Genomic DNA, 16,378 nt, shown 5'->3' on the forward strand with positions numbered 1-16,378 from the left:
ATCAAAGTATAAACCATTAAGAGAAAGAGTGATATATATGACTACATAAAAAATACCTTTGATTGGTTTTAAAAATTACTGTGCACATACTGAACAGGCAAATGCCAAAAATGGTAAAGGCGAATATTTATAAAATATAAAAAATTATTTTAAATCAAGAAAAATGAGCACATGATTAGAAAGATGAGTTATATACATAAATGAGAACAAAAGGAAAAAAGAAAGGCAAAATGACCAATAAAATATTTTTTTAATTTCAACCTAATTACTAATTAAATAAATACACATTAAAATAATGACACATTACTTTTAAATATTCATAATGGTAATTTTTAGACAGAATTATAATAGCCTGTGTGTGTGTTTCAAATGTGAGGAAAATGAGCATTCTTACTACCTGCTGGCTGGAATGTAAGTTAGGACAACACATTTAGAGAGCAACCTAGCAATATGGCAAATAAAAACCTTAAAATATACATTTTGATCAGCTAATGCACTTATAGTAATTCATTGTAAGGGAATATCATCACAGAATAGTTTGTAATGAAAACAATTGCAAAACAATCTAAATGTCCAACAGGAGAGAACTACTTACATTATGCTGTAACCATAAAATGGAATACTATGCTCCTAGTAGTGATTAGGTAGAATTATATTTACTAACATAGCAAAAGATTCACTCCAGTTTGTATATTTTTGAAAGAATGTTCCAAAGCAACTTGTATGATATGAGCCATTTTTAATGTAAATATAAATAGAAGGAAAACATCAAATTTTAATATTATACCATTTTTTGTTCTAATTTTTTTTAGGTTTTCTATAATGACATGCAGCCTAACTTGCATAATTCAAAGATTTTTTAAATGCATCAGCATTTTGGGAGAAACCAAGAGGGGAAAAAAATCACAAAACAGTGCTCTAAAGACAATGTGAATGTGGATGGAACAGTGGAGAACTGAGGAAAGTTATGGGTATAACTGAGGTATTTCTGACATAATCAGAGTCTCCCTGAGCCAGTGCCAGGTGCCTGCCCCCAAGCCTATTAACATTCTATTTCTGCCCAACTTCTTCTGAGTCAGGGATTCCACCTCTCAGACCTGAGATTATCATCACATCAAAGAATCTCAAAATCCCACAAAATTAAATTAATTAAATTCACTTTCATTTGAAAATTCATTATTTAATGTACAGGGCATGTTTGAAGAGAAGAAAAGAAGCAGCATGGTGAAATTAAGCACTACCTATACCAACTCCAAAAGTTTGGATATCCTCGATCTAAAGTCAATCATGAAATGACAAGTATATATATTTGGCCACTACTCTCTCTTCTGCCCAAATTCACGGAGGACATAGCAACACTAGAAACATTTATATATGGCCAGGGAAGGCTGTGCAAAGACAGGGATCTGGTGTCCTGGGCCATTTTGCCCAAAGCAGAACCTGGTCCAACACAGCCCTTGGGGCTTAGCTGCCATACCTTCCACAATACGCTGCCTGGAATAAAAAGAGTGCCTGGGAAGGTCTGAGTTGCCCCAGGTGCACCACTTCCTGCTAATGGCTTTCAGGTCCAGTGCTGATTTCTTCCCAGAGTTTGAATCCAGAAACCTAATCAGCACCGGGTTTCCCTTGGGTATTCCTAACTAAAGCAATGATTTCCAGGCCCAAAGCACATTTTCTCTTCAGCAGTAAAATGTCCTGTTTGACTTAAGTTTAGAATTGTCCTGGATTATACAAACTGGGCATGGTTCGTATACCCCCAGAGCTTTACCATATGAGCTCAGCTACCCAATAACAGATTTAGTGGGACAAGAGAGGCAGTGAGCTCACTGGCAATATCACAGAGCCTTGGTTACCATGGCACCAATTCTGGGAAGAAAACACAGAGAAAGTGAATCAGAGAATGGAAAGAGAGAAAAATGTAATAATAATGAAGAGTGAGAGAAAAATATATTGGTTCAAATTTACATTTGAGGAATTTATTTGAAACTGAAACATCTAGAAAAATTCAATTTTTTTCAGAATGGCTTTCTTTCTTGGGGCAATTGACATGTCAGAGAGGACTGGTTTCTGAGGTACTTCTGAAGTTAAAAAGGGAGAGAACTGATTTGGAAGGTTACATACTAATGAAATACCAAGGTAAATATTATCAATAACAAAATATTTTAAAAGATCATACCAAAGAAGTTAGACAGCCATCATCAAAGCAACAAAGAATCCAAAGAAGTTTTTATAAGCAAGTCATTGAGGGAGGAGGTTAAAGATGAGTCTCCAAATGCAATATGAAAGTATTAGTGGGTCTAAGACTTCCAGATACATCACTGGTGCTTCCAAGATGGAAAATCAGAGTAACCTTAAGTCATCACTAGAAGAAGCAACAGGAAGCAGGGGCAGCAGTAAAAGGACCTGGTCACTATTACTCAGAAGTATTTTCCCCCAAGTTGCTTTCTGCAGGAACTAGTGAACATTGAACAGAGTTAGTCGGCTACTTCCAGTATTGCTGCATTTGTCAGCTTGGATTAGAGACATTCTGGCTGGTTTCTGCCACCTGATATCTCTGTGTTAAAATAACTAAAGCTTGGAGAAGAAAGATAGAGCCTAATGCAAGTAATAGAGAGTCTAACAGAAGAAGGTAACATCTGAATCTGGTCTGATTCCCACCTTGCTGTGAGCCATTACCAAGAGTTCAAATGTACCTCATTTTCAAGACTACTCCGTGTCTACTTAAGCAGCAAAAAATAAAAAGGAACTAAAGTTTTGCCCTTGCACAGGGTTTTTGCTGAAACTTTTGCCAAAGCAGCTCATTACCTTGAAAGCTTCTTATGGGTAATGATTGTTTTGAACAAATCTTTGTTCACAATGGGCAATCATTTTTCAGTGAAATTTGTTGTACCAAGATAAATAAGATGCTAAGCCATAAAGACCAGGTTCTGAACAACCTTATCAAGTATAGTGTTTGAAGTAAAAAATATTTAAGGAAGAAAAGAAGCCAAAATAATAATATTAATAGAATTTTCCCAGAGGGACAGAAAGGCATAACAATGACCAGGAAAGAATAACAGGTAGAAACTATAGGCAGATTAGATATAATTTTTCACTTCAGACATCTTATTTGTAGAAAATAAATAAATAAACCAAGATGAGTTATCACCAAATATAAACTCTTATCCTCTGTGGACTTCTGTTCAATCATTTTAAAATGGTAAGACAGTCTTCAAAAGAATTTAATGAGTATTTTATAAGATAGCATATGTGAAATCTGCTGGCACAGTAATCAGCACATAGCAGCTACTAAACACTATCACCTAAACATATAAAGCTGGGTAGAGTGTTTATATCCATTGAGACAGGAGAAGATAATTTAAAAACATAAGAAGACATAAAATCCTTGCTGTTGAGTATGTGATAGGAGGCTCTGAATGTTAAATGACACCCTGGGTATTCTTATACTCATGAAATCTGAAAGCCAGGGGACAGTTCTAGCGGGCATCAGTCCCTGCTGCCAGGAGTCTGCTGGGGGGATGCAGACCAACTTTTAACACCACTGTACTGAATGAATAAAGATTGGTGGGGAGGTTACTTTTAGTGAGTCATTGGGAAGATACTCAGGATTTGGGGATTTGTTAAAGTGAACTTTCTATGCCTTTTGAAGAAACACATATGAGGACAAGGGAGCTCCAGGAGCCTTGAAGCAACTGGTGACATCCAATATGGAGCTGGTTTTTAAATTCAGAACCTGTCTGGACGTGTCAGGTGAGCAGCAAACTAGAGGGGCCATTACTAGGTGACAGTCTCACCGATGGATTCAGGGAGGGCTTTTCACCTTTGAGCTCATCACTGAAAGTAAAACACACTTGGGGATTGAATGATGCACTGTGACTGTCCCTGCTGCTCCTGAGGGTTGGCCTCCAGGCACAATATGTGGCCAGAAAGGGATGCTTAATAAAATGAAGGGAGAGTTTCTTGGCACTTTATTCTTTTTTTGCAGCTAAAGAGAATCCTTTGTGAGGCTCAAATTGTGGCAGAGTGTCACCAGGAACCCCAAATCCTGCACATCTAGGATCTCTAAGAGGGCACAAGTGGTAGCCCCTTGACTGCCTGCTGCAATGTCCACTGTGTATATTATTGCTACAAAAAGAGGGCTGTAAATGTTCTTTTGTATTTTTATCTATAAATATGTTATATTGTAGACAAAGTTGTATATAAAATAATATATAATTTTTTTTACAAAGTCCTCATTCTTCCGTGTGGAAGAATGTCTATCCAGGATATAGATGTTTGTTTAAAAATCCCACCAGGAAAATCTGAGCTGACACTTCTCTGTTTTGCACTATCTATCAGATAAAAAAAATGACAGGGCTTCCCTGGTGGCGCAGTGGTTGAGAGTCAGCCTGCCAATGCAGGGGACACGGGTTCGAGCCCTGGTCTGGGAAGATCCCACATGCCGCGGAGCAACTAGGCCCGTGAGCCACAATTGCTGAGCCTGCGCATCTGGAGCCTGTGCTCCGCAACAAGAGAGGCCGCGATAGTGACAGGCCCGCGCACCGCGATGAAGAGTGGCTCCCACTTGCCACAACTGGAGAAGGCCCTCGCACAGAAACGAAGACCCAACACAGCCATAAATAAATAAATAAATAAATAAAATTTAAAAATAAATAAATAAAGCAAATAATTTTTAAAAAAATGACAGAAGCTAGTGGGCTCCATATCACTTCAAAGGAGATAAAACATTTGTAAGTAATGGATATTTATTTTCATTAAGTATGATTAAGATTGAAGAATTCCTATATTTGCAGTGAAAGGAAAAATGAACGTGTAGTCCCAGGTAGACTCCACAGTGACCCAAGACAGGGAAAGAAGGACCCTCAGTGTGTTGGACTTAGAACAGTGAGGCAGGAATAGAGGGATTTTCAAAGATCAAGAAGTCTGCCCTTGAAGTGGGAAAGGAAGGAAGAACATTCACAAGAGTTGCAGGCTGTACCACAGATAAGAATTTGAAAGAAAACCTGCTGCTTCTTTCTCTTTCTCTTTGCATGACATTTTCTTTTCTCCTACTTCAAATTTTGATTAACACCTTCTCATTCAAGAGCCACCCTCAAAACATCAAAGGCTTCTTCTCAAGTGTTCCTTATTCTCTCCTTAATTTTGAGGTGAGTTTATACTGACTCTGACCAAGAGTGAAGGGGGATTTCTTGTTCAAATACAACATCTTTGAAATGTACTTTCCTTCCACTCTTTCATTCCTTATCATGTTTCTTTGCCCTGTTCACATGCAGTCTTACCGACCATAGCCAGCTTCAAGTGTAATAAGTAAAATTGTGGTCACAATAAAGAGTGTGATGGCTCTTACTACACACATTTTAGCTAAATATCAAATAGTGAAAATTTAGGTTGTCTAGCTGTGGTTTAAAGCATCATATCATCCCTTCCAATCACTGATTTTCCAGTCAAAGTCTCCTCCAATGAGCCCATTACCTCAAATTTACAGTTTATAGTTTTCCATTTCGACTCACCCATCTGTTGTATGCCATGTTTGATCTTCCTAAATGAACACAGGCTATGTCACGTGCCAGTGAGGTGAGCTTTCAAGTCGCTTGTTCTTCCTCTGTGCATCCACTCTCCGCCTGTTTATTCAGAAAGTATTAGCAGAAAGACCTTCAAGATGGCGGAGGAGTAAGACGTGGAGATCACCTTCCTCCCCACAAATACATCAGAAATACATCTACATGTGGAACAACTACTACAGAACACCTACTGAATGCTGGCAGAAGACCTCAGACTTCCCAAAAGATATATATATATTTCCTTTTTCTCTTTTTGTGAGTGTGTATGTGTATGCTTCTTTGTCTGATTTTGTCTCTATTGCTTTGCTTTTACCATTTGTCCTAGGGTTCTGTCTGTCCTTTTTTTTTTAGTATAGTTTTTAGTAGATTTCTGTTTTTTGGTTTGGTTGCTCTCTTCTTTCTTTCTTTCTTTGTTTTTTTTCCCTTTTTTTATTACTTTTTAATTTTTAATAATTGTTTTTTATTTTAATAACTGTATTTTAGTTATTTATTTTTTCTTTCTTTCTTTCTTTTTTTCTCCCTTTTCTTCTGAGCCATGTGGCTGAGAGGGTCTTGGTGTTCCAGCCAGGTGTCAGGCCTATGCCTCTGAGGTGGGAGAGCCGAGTTCAGGACATTGGTCCACCAGAGACCTCTTGGCTCCATGTAGTATCAAATGGCAAAAGCTCTCCCAGAGATCTCCATCTCAACACTAAGACCCAGCTCCACTCAACGACCAGCAAGCTACAGTGCTGAACACCCTATGCCAAACAACAAGACAGGAACACAACCCCACCCATTAGCAGAGAGGCTGCCTAAAATCATAATAAGGTCACAGACACCCCAAAACACACCACCAGATGCGGTCCTGCCCACCAGAAAGACAAGATCCAGCCTTATCCATCAGAACACAGGCACCAGTCCCCTCCACCAGGAAGCCTACACAACTCACTGAACCAACTTAGCCACTGGGAGCAGACACCAAAAACAATAGGAACTACGAACTTTCAGCCTGCGAAAAGGAGACCCCAATCACAGTAAGTTAAGCAAAACGAGAAGACAGAGGAACACACGGCAGATGAAGGAGCAAGGTAAAAACCCACCAGACCAAACAAATGAAGAGGAAATAGGCAGTCTATCTGAAAAAGAATTCAGAGTAATGATAGTAAAGATGATCCAAAATCTTGGAAATAGAATGGAGAAAATACAAGAAACGTTTAACAAGGACCTAGAAGAACTAAAGAGCAAACAAACAATGATGACCAACACAATAAATGAAATTAAAAATTCTCTAGAAGGAATCAATAGCAGAATAACTGAGGCAGAAGAACAGATAAGTGACCTGGAAGATAAAATAGTGGAAATAACTACTGCAGAGCAGAATAAAGAAAAAAGAATGAAAAGAATTGAGGACAGTCTCAGAGACATCAGGGACAACATTGAACACACCAACATTTGAATTATAGGGGTCCCAGAAGAAGAAGAGAAAAAGAAAGGGACTGAGAAAATATTTGAAGAGATTATAGTTGAAAACTTCCCTAATATGGGAAAGGAAATAGTCAATCAAGTCCAGGAAGAGCAGAGAGTCCCATACAGGATAAATCCAAGGAGAAACACACCAAGACACATATTAATCAAACTATCAAAAATTAAATACAAAGAAAAAATATTAAAAGCAGCAAGGGAAAAACAACAAATAACATACAAGGGAATCCCCATAAGGTTAACAGCTGATCTTTCAGCAGAAACTCAGCAACAGTGGTCTTAAATGACACAATAGGCCAGTTGGCCTTAATTGATATCTGCAGGACAATACATCCAAAAACAGCAAAATACACATTCTTTTCAAGGGCACATGGAACATTCTCCAGGACAGATCTCATACTAGGTCACAAAACAAGCCTCAACAAATTTAAGAAGTTAGAAATTTTATCAAGCTGTTTTTCTGACCACAACAGTATGAAACTAGAAGTTAACTACAAGCAGAAAAATGGGAAAAGAACAAACACATGGAGCCTAAACAACATGCTACGAAAAAACCAATGGGTCAATGATGAAATAAAAGAGGAAATCAGAAAATACCTCGAGGCAAATGAAAATGGAAACACAACTTCCCAAAATCAATGGGATACAGCAAAAGCAGTTCTAGGAGGGAAGTTTATAGCAATATAGACCTTCCTCAATAAACAAGAACAATCTCAAGTAAACAACCTAACCTACCACCTAAAAGAATTAGAAAAAGAAGAACATACAAAGCCCAAAGTCAGCAGAAGGAAGGAAATAATAAAGATAAGAGAGGAAATAAATAAAATAGAGATTAAAAAGTAGAAAAGATCAATGAAACCAAGAACTGGTTTTTTTGAAAATATAAACAAAATTGATAAATTTTTAGCCAGGCTCACTGAGAAGAAAAGAGAGAGGACCTAAAAAAACAAAATAAGAAATGAAAGAGGAGAAATGACAAACCAATACCACAGAGATACAAAAAATCTAAGATAATACTATGAACAGTTATATGCCAACGAAATGGACAAATTTCTAGAAACTTACAGCCTGCCAAGACTGAGTCAGGAAGAAACAGACAATTTGAACATACTGATCACTAGAAGTGAAATTGAATTTGTAATAAAAAAAAAAAACTCCCAGCAAACAAAAGTCCAAAACCAGATGGATTCACAGGGAAATTCTATAAAACATATGAAGAACTATCCTTCTCAAACTATTCTAAAAAAAAATTGAAGAGGAGGGAACATTCCCAAATTCATTCTATGAACCACCATTACCCTGATACCAAAACCATACAAAACAGTACATAAAAAGAAAATTACAGGTCAATATCTTCAATTAATATAGATGTAGATTGACTTTTAAAATTATTTGAACAGGCACACATGGAAATTAAACTGAATTTTTACCCTTTCCTTACATATCCCATACTTTCCATTTGCATAGAGAATGCAGTGGTTTCTTAGCACAAGTTTCTTTCATAGAGGAAAAGTAAATGTGTGACGTATTCCCCCAAGCAGTAGTAAAACTCACAGCTTTTATTGTTATTGCTTTGTGTAAACTGCATTTGGCATCCTTACCTGGCATATAATCTTTTGGTTGGGGCCAGTGTTTTTTACAGTTTATAGGATTATTTTTGGAAAGCAAACATGAACTTATGAATGTCACCATAATTCTCCTGTAATGTTAACTTTGCCCAAGGATTTAAGTGGACTTATTCGTCATTCTGATTTACATAATCCTTATATCACATAAGGAGCATTGCCAGATTATATGTGTGGATTTATATATAATATATGTGAAAATATGTATAAAACGCATAAGTAGACATGTCAGCAGTATTTGATCCATTATACAAAGGGTCAATTTACGAGATGAGGGTACAATTTTATAGTATTTTTTTTTCTGATTCAGACCAAGCTCTAACTTTCTCTGTTAATCTGTGTGGAAGGCAGAAAGATTTGAATTGGAATTCTATCAAATGAAAATGATTTACACATTCAATATACAATCCTATGTACCCAACTATATTTATATTTTAACATGTTTATGAGAATAATATTCGTACCAATCAACACTGGTCTGTAGTTTTATTTCCTTTTGCTATCTTGTCTAGTTTTGGATTCAGAGTAAAACTAGCCTCATAGAATGAGTTGGAAGGAATACTTTTTCTCCTTTATTTTTGAAATCCTATTCTTCAATTACTACCTCTTTTGTCTTAAATATATATTTCTTAGTATGCCATTTTAATTCCCCCTTTGTTTCTTTTGCTACATTTTTTTAAGTTATTTTATTAGTGGTTGCATCTTAACTTAAAACAATCTAGTTTGAATTGGTCTGAACTTAATTTCAATGGTAAACAAAAACTTTGGTCCAATATAGATCCTTTCTCTCCCTTCTTCTTACTGCATTTGTCATAAAAATGACATCTTTATACATCATAAGCCTATTTGCACAGTTTTACAATTATTGCTTTATGCAGTGATCTTTTGAATCAGGAGAGGAAAAGAGTTACAAGTAAAAACACATTTAGATTTTATTTTATATTTACCTTCACCATTATCTTTACTGGTACTCTTTACTTTTTTGAATAGATTCAAGTTACTGTCCAGTCCCTTTCATTTCTGTCTGAAGGACTTCTTTTAATATTGCTTGTAATGCAAATTCACCAGCAACAAATTTTCTGTTTTTGCTTATCTGAGAGTGCCTTAATTTTTCATTATTTTTTGAAAGACAGTCTTGCTGGATATAAAATTCTTGCTTGATAATTTTTTTCTTTCAGACCATTTGAATGTGCCAACCCAGTCCACATCTGGACTCCCCTGAGGTAAGTTTCTATTAACTGCTGTTTTTTCTTATATATGGGCCATATGATTTCTTCGCATGTCTCTCTTTATTTTTTTTATTTAAAACCAGATGTTTAAAAAAATATAATGTGGAAACTCTGAATATCAAATTTCCCTCACTTCTCCAGGTTTTGTTGTGATTATTGTTTCTATTGCTGATGATGTTGCTGTTTATTTATTTAATTGCCTTTTTTTTTTTTTTTTTTTTTACTAATTCTGTGAAGTCTCTATCACATGTTATGGAGAGCTACTGAAGTCTCTGCTTGGTTAGCTTAGTGGTCAGATCATGATTGCACAGGAGGGAGAACTTTACTACATATCTGGAGATATAGATATGGATATAGATATACATATAGATATATTAAAGCTCAAAAGTATTCCTCAACTCACTCCTGTTAAATTCTGCAATTTAATACTTCAGTTCAAATATCAGAAACATCACATTTCACCCTATGAAAGTTGAATAAATTCTTTGTTCCTAATGATAATTTTGGCAGAAATTAGTGTCAAGAAAATTCTTTGTGCCCTCAAACACCAAACTTTTTAATGAATAAATCCTTCTGAAAAACTTGATGACTGTGCATCCTAGAATATCAATTTTTATGATGGAAGAAGTGATGTTACCATTTAAAAGACAAAAAAATGCTTCTACCTTCCAGAAATGATGCTGAGAAAATGAGCAAGTTCAATTCACAGCCCCCCCAAAAAACCTCTTTTGTCATTGAATGATATGTAGTCATTAGTAAATTGCTAGCAAGAGTCAGTCTCATTACAGATTGCTCCAAACCAATAGAAAAAAAACATAGTTAAATAGCTGATCTATGCATACATACCCATGTGCATATGCACACACATGCAAGTAATAAAAACAAAGGGGTTCAGAAGTTTGAGTCATCTCTCTCAGCAATTCCTCACTTAAAAGAAGCAAGAAATTTTCTTCTTTTTAAAATTTATTTATTTGTTTATTTTTGGCTGCATTGGGTCTTCGTTGCTGCGTGCAGGCTTTCTCTAGTTGCGGCGAGTTGGGGCTACTCTTTGTTGCGGTGCTCGGGCTTCTCATTGCGGTGGAGAAGCAAGAAAATTTCAACAATCATGTCAACTTTCAGGGACATCTACTAAACACAGTTTGAAATACTCTAAAGGGTTAGATGGAGAGGAATCTTCTAGAAGTTTGGCATTTCACCACTTGCACCATGGCCTCCTGGGAACTGCTCACCATGAAATGATATTTACTTATCACTATCATGCTAGAAGCACAGAGCTGCCCCAGGAGAGAAAGCCTTTTACCAAAAATCAAAAGGGAATAATCCTTTTCAAGCCAGAGTGAATCAATAGGAAAAAATGAGAACTCTCATGACGTAACTCTGATATTGACAAATAAGAGAGTCCAAAACATGTAGACAGACTCAAAACATGAATAAAATTGAATGTAAAGGAATAAAAGATAAACAAAAGCTTCATGTTCTAGCTAAGCTGGTACTGCTGTAGTGTTTGCACCATCATGAGAGTAACCTGTCCATAGGACAAAATAAACATCTGCTCTAAAAATAACATGAGATGATCATTCACTACTGGAGAAGCTGGGTCCCAAAGGCCAATTAATGGACTCCTGAGGGAAGGGAACATTTTGGATACAATTACCAATCTTCCCCCATAAATTCTCACTTTTGGAATTCATAGGAGACTATCTCCCTCACGAGGAATAAAACAGGTTTCAGAGCAACATAGATAAGTCTCTGTTGTACAGCAAATATGCCAATTTCTTTCCAAACCAGTATTGGTGTCCAGCAAGGTTAACCCCCTCTCTTGGCTGTTGGCTGCCAAGGATGCCATGCCCTCCATCTTGCCTGCCTTTTGCTGCAGCAAAAACAGAAGATGACAAATCAGACCCATGAGTTCTATGAGGAGATGTGTTCAGAAGAGGTACAAGTATAGGACAGCTCTTAGGTGTTCATTTTAGCTTTGCCTTCTTTTGTGTGGCTGTAAAAATAATAGCATCTCAAGTTACATGAATTAATGTAAGGAGATTCACCCTTACAACTAAGAGAGCTGTGAATCAGTGAAATGAGGGAGATGAGAATGAGGTAAGAGCCTCAATGTATATAAATTCTGTTCTTATTAACCAGGAGTTGTACCCAGTCAGAACCAGGTCTTTGGGTGAACAAAGAAGTTAGCAAAGTGACATCTGAAAATAACTGACAAAGCAGCTATGAAGAGCAGGCAGAAAAAAAAAAAACTTCAGTTTTTTTTAACCTGTGTTTGGCTCTGCCACAGAGCCGATGATTGTCTGCTGCCTTTGCAAGGAGGGAGAGCAAGGCAATGACTGAGTACTGCAGATGGATGAGTTCACTCCCACATGGTTTACAAAGCCATTGGAATCCTCATACACGAAATTATTCCTTGCTATTTTCACTCCTCCCTCATGGTTACTTTGGCTTCTGGGTAACTCTCAATTCCTGCTACAGAGGAATTATTCACAGCTTTTGCTGTGCCATATATGATCTATTCACAGACTGAAGAGGAGCCTTGCAAGGAAATGTGACATGAAAAATTCTGAATTTCTCTCATCCTTTGTGTCACTAGTTGCAATCATCAAGATCATCCTTAAAGCTATGACATTATGTGATCTGGAAAGTAATACATTTTATAACTAATACATAAATGAATATTCTTAGCTAGAATACTGTCATTGAAAGTTTCTGGGTCCATATTCTGCACTTACATTTTCCTGAATAAGTATCATCACTCAATCATGTCACTTTGGGTCATTTTGGCACAAGTGATAAGTGTCCCTCACTAACAGAGGGGGGTCCAAAAAATAAGTTAATAAATTAAGACCAAATGACTGGCAACAGAATCAGGTGATTTCAATGGCTTTGTTTTTGCTTCTCTCACCATGGAAGTCACACAAAGTTCAAGACTAACTTTCACCCAGAAAAAGAAGCTCTTAATCCACTTACCAAAACAACCTTGTCCAGAGGGGCAGTTATGGCTCCCACCACTGTCCTTGGTTCCCAGAGATCTCTGCTTATGAGTATCTGACATTTATGATCCTCTCCATATATCCATAAACTACAAGAATAGCAGCCTTTCTAGGATTCCTGACATCTCAGGCAAAAATCTCAAAAGTCTGTAATATACCAGATCCATTGCTCACTTTTTCTGTATTTTTCTGGTTTCAACATAGACCAAGATTTTACAGAAGTATTAAAACACCTGGTAAGAGATGGGACTATTATGTAGATGTCTAGACTTTCAAAGTTTCCTTGAGTTAACAAACCATGATGAACACTGCAGAAATGATGGCACATTTGACATTTCTTGCCTGGGTTATCAAAACACCTTAAGAAGCTAATATGTATAACTCCAAGACTGATCCAGAATAAATGTGAAATGCACTAATTTCATTGTGTTATTTGTTACCTTTCTCCTCCTCTTGTGATGCCTAGCATTTGTGTCTCTAATTCAAGAGATCCACAGAATTGAAATTCTGTGTCCAATATTAAGGGTCTATATATCTTATTCTATAGATATAAATATAAAATGTTCATACTTATTTATATTTTCAAGTACTGTCATTAACCTTCTCCAAGCTGCTTATTGCATAAGATCCTGTCTTTTGCTGGATCTGAGAAAAATACTGAAAGAGGAATGAGAAAGTCCAAAATTCAAAGTCTGATCATATAGAGCATTCTCAAAGTTTGACAGTCTTCAGCAGTATAGTTACATTATTTGTTTAATAGAGTAATAGAATCTGAGGGACTTACGGATCTCTGAAAGGAAATATTCCTGAAGATTAGAGAATAAGGTCATCTTTGTCACGGTCATTCTTTCCTCTCCACCTCTTAGGAAGCCATGAATGTGTCAGAAGTCAACACAGGGACTGAATTCATACTCCTGAGTTTTCCTTGAACTAGAGAGGTTCAGGTCCTCCTCTTTGTGCTGTTCTCCATGTCTTACATCCTGACACTGATTGGGAATGGAGCCATTGTCTTTGCAGTGAAGCTTGATCACAGAATTCACATGCCCATGTACACTCTGTTGGCAAACTTCTCATTCCTGGAGATTTGTTACATCAACACCACTGTTCCCAATATGTTAAGGAACTTCCTATCTGAAATCAAAACCATCTATTTCACTGCCTGCTTCCTCCAGTTCTACTTCTTCTTCTCCATGGGCATCACTGAGATCTTGTTACTGCCCCTCATGGCTTTTGATTGGTACTTGGCCATCTGCCAACCTCTCCACTATCCTACCATCACGAACAGCCATCTCTGCATGAACCTGGTGGCCCTCTGCTGGGTAACAGCATTCCTCTGCTATCCAGTCCCTATCTATTTTATCACACAACTCCCCTTTTGTGGCCCCAATACTATTGACCATTTTGTCTGTGACCCTGGTCCCCTATTGGTCCTGTCCTGCACCCCTGCCCATGGAATTGAGCTTTCCTGTTCTCTATTAAGCTCTCTTATTATCTTCATCACCTTCTTCTTCATCTTTTGGTCCTACACTCTGGTTCTCAGAACAGTGTTGCATGTCCCTTCAGCCGCTGGCAGACGTAAAGCCTTCTCCACCTGTGGTTCCCACCTGGCTGCAGTGTCTCTGTTCTATGGAACCATCATGATGATGTACATCAGCCCAACCTCTGGAAATCCAACTGGGATACAGAAGATTGTAACTTTGGTGTACTCATCAGTGACCCCACTTGTAAACCCGCTCATCTACAGTCTCCGGAACAAGGACATGAAAACTGCCTTGAGAAAAATTCAGATGTGCACAAAAATTAGCCAAAGTAAATAAGAGCTCATGAGTGAACCAAGATCACAATATTTTTTCCTCACTTCTATTCCAGCTTAAAAAGTAGGTCTTTACCTACTGGCACCTCGAAACACAAACCCAAATACATCTACTTCTGCCTAGTCAAGTATGGACAATAGTACAACCAATTAAACCAGACCTTACCTTCAAAACAGGACTTGACAGACAGTAACTTGAATTAAATAACCTGGATCCGAACTTTAATCTCTTCTCCTATCCTGACCGCCCATAACTACTTGCCCTTTTATCTGTGATCACTCTCCTCTATTTTGTGCATACATTCTTACACTTGGTTTCTCTGGCCTAAGGATCTCTGCTCTACTCCTAGTAGAAGAGAAGAGCATACACACCTTTTTAGCTGAGATTAAAGGAAATTAGTGCCAATCAAATCATAATTGAGCCAAAATTTTGATTTAATTGACATCCAAAGACTAATAATGATCTAAAGCACTGCCTATTTCATAATTATTTGGGGAGGTCTTTAAAAGAATAGATTCCAAGGTCTTTCTCCAAATCTCCTAATTCAGAATATAAAGTAGACCCCAGAAATCCCTATTTTAATGCTGCCCAGGTGATTCTGGCACACATAGACCAGCACCAGTCCACACAGTGATCTTACAGAGCCACTATTTTAAACAAATATGTGACATAGACAGAGAAATAAAAATCTTATATTAGTTGGGAAAAGTGAAAGAAGTTACAGGGAGTGTATAGGTAACTCAAACACTCGTGACAGTGGCAGTAGAAGTTTCTTCTCCTGCCTCTATTTTTAAATCCTCTATTTATTGAATAAGAAATAGATTATATTCTTCTTACCTGTGCAAGATAATTAACATACCTGGAAATAGGTTTACATTTAAAAAGAAAATTAGCATGTAGTGGCAATATACTTTTGAGTTAGTTTCAAGTGAAGAAAGGTTGAGCTGAGCACACAGGCCAAAATGGATCATATGGTAGCTCTATTTTTAGTTTTGTAAGGAACCTCCATACCGTTCTCCATAGTAGCTGTACCAGATTACATTCCAACCAACAGTGTAGGAGGGTTCCCTCTCCAGCGTTTATGGTTCGTAGAATTTTTATTTTTTTTTGGATACACCATGCAGTATGTGGGATCTTAGTTCTCTGACCAGGGATTGAACCCATTCCCCTTGCATTGGAAGCATGCAGTGTTGACCACTGGACTGCCGGGGAAGTCCCAATTGTTTGTAGATTTTTTGATGATGGCCAGTCTGACTGGTGTGAGGTGATACCTCACTGTAGTTTGTTTTTTTTTTTTTAAAGGAAGCAAGTTTTGTTTATTTATTTATTTATTTATTTATTTATTTATTTTTGGCTGTGTTGGGTCTTCGTTTCTGTACGAGGGCTTTCTCTAGTTGTGGCAAGCGGGGGCCACTCTTCATCGTGGTGCGCGGGCCTCTCACTATCGCGGCCTCTCTTGTTGCGGAGCACAGGCTCCAGACGCGCAGGCTCAGCAGCTGTGGCTCACGGGCCCAGTTGCTCCGCGGCATGTGGGATCTTCCCAGACCAGGGCTCGAACCCGTGTCTCCTGCATTGGCAGGCAGATTCTCAACCACTGCGCCACCAGGGAAGCCCCTGTAGTTTTGATTTGCATTTCTCTAATAATTAGTGATGTTGAACATCTTTTCATGTGCTTTTTAACCATCTGTATAT

At 37.5% G+C, this 16,378-nt stretch overlaps 2 protein-coding genes across 4 annotated transcripts in view; one reads left to right on the forward strand and one right to left on the reverse strand.

Moving 5' to 3' along the window:
* LOC103011163 (olfactory receptor 4K2) overlaps positions 1–16,378 on the reverse strand; it is a 156,077-nt gene that overhangs the window by 83,806 nt on the left and 55,893 nt on the right. For 2 of the 3 annotated variants that reach the window (XM_057543898.1, XM_057543899.1), the window contains one exon: positions 5,511–5,621. The exons of the other annotated variant lie outside the window; for it this stretch is intronic. In XM_057543898.1, coding sequence (XP_057399881.1) covers positions 5,511–5,514 — 4 coding nt within the window. In that variant the 5' untranslated portion in view covers positions 5,515–5,621. The remainder of the gene's footprint in view (positions 1–5,510; positions 5,622–16,378) is intronic. 3 annotated transcript variants of the gene reach the window in all.
* On the forward strand, positions 13,745–14,689 carry LOC103007382 (olfactory receptor 11H6-like). The gene is given in 1 exon segment (XM_028166120.2): positions 13,745–14,689. A coding segment is annotated over 1 exon segment (945 nt).

Source organism: Balaenoptera acutorostrata, chromosome 3 (assembly GCF_949987535.1).
Source record: "Balaenoptera acutorostrata chromosome 3, mBalAcu1.1, whole genome shotgun sequence".
Lineage (NCBI taxonomy): Eukaryota > Metazoa > Chordata > Mammalia > Artiodactyla > Balaenopteridae > Balaenoptera > Balaenoptera acutorostrata.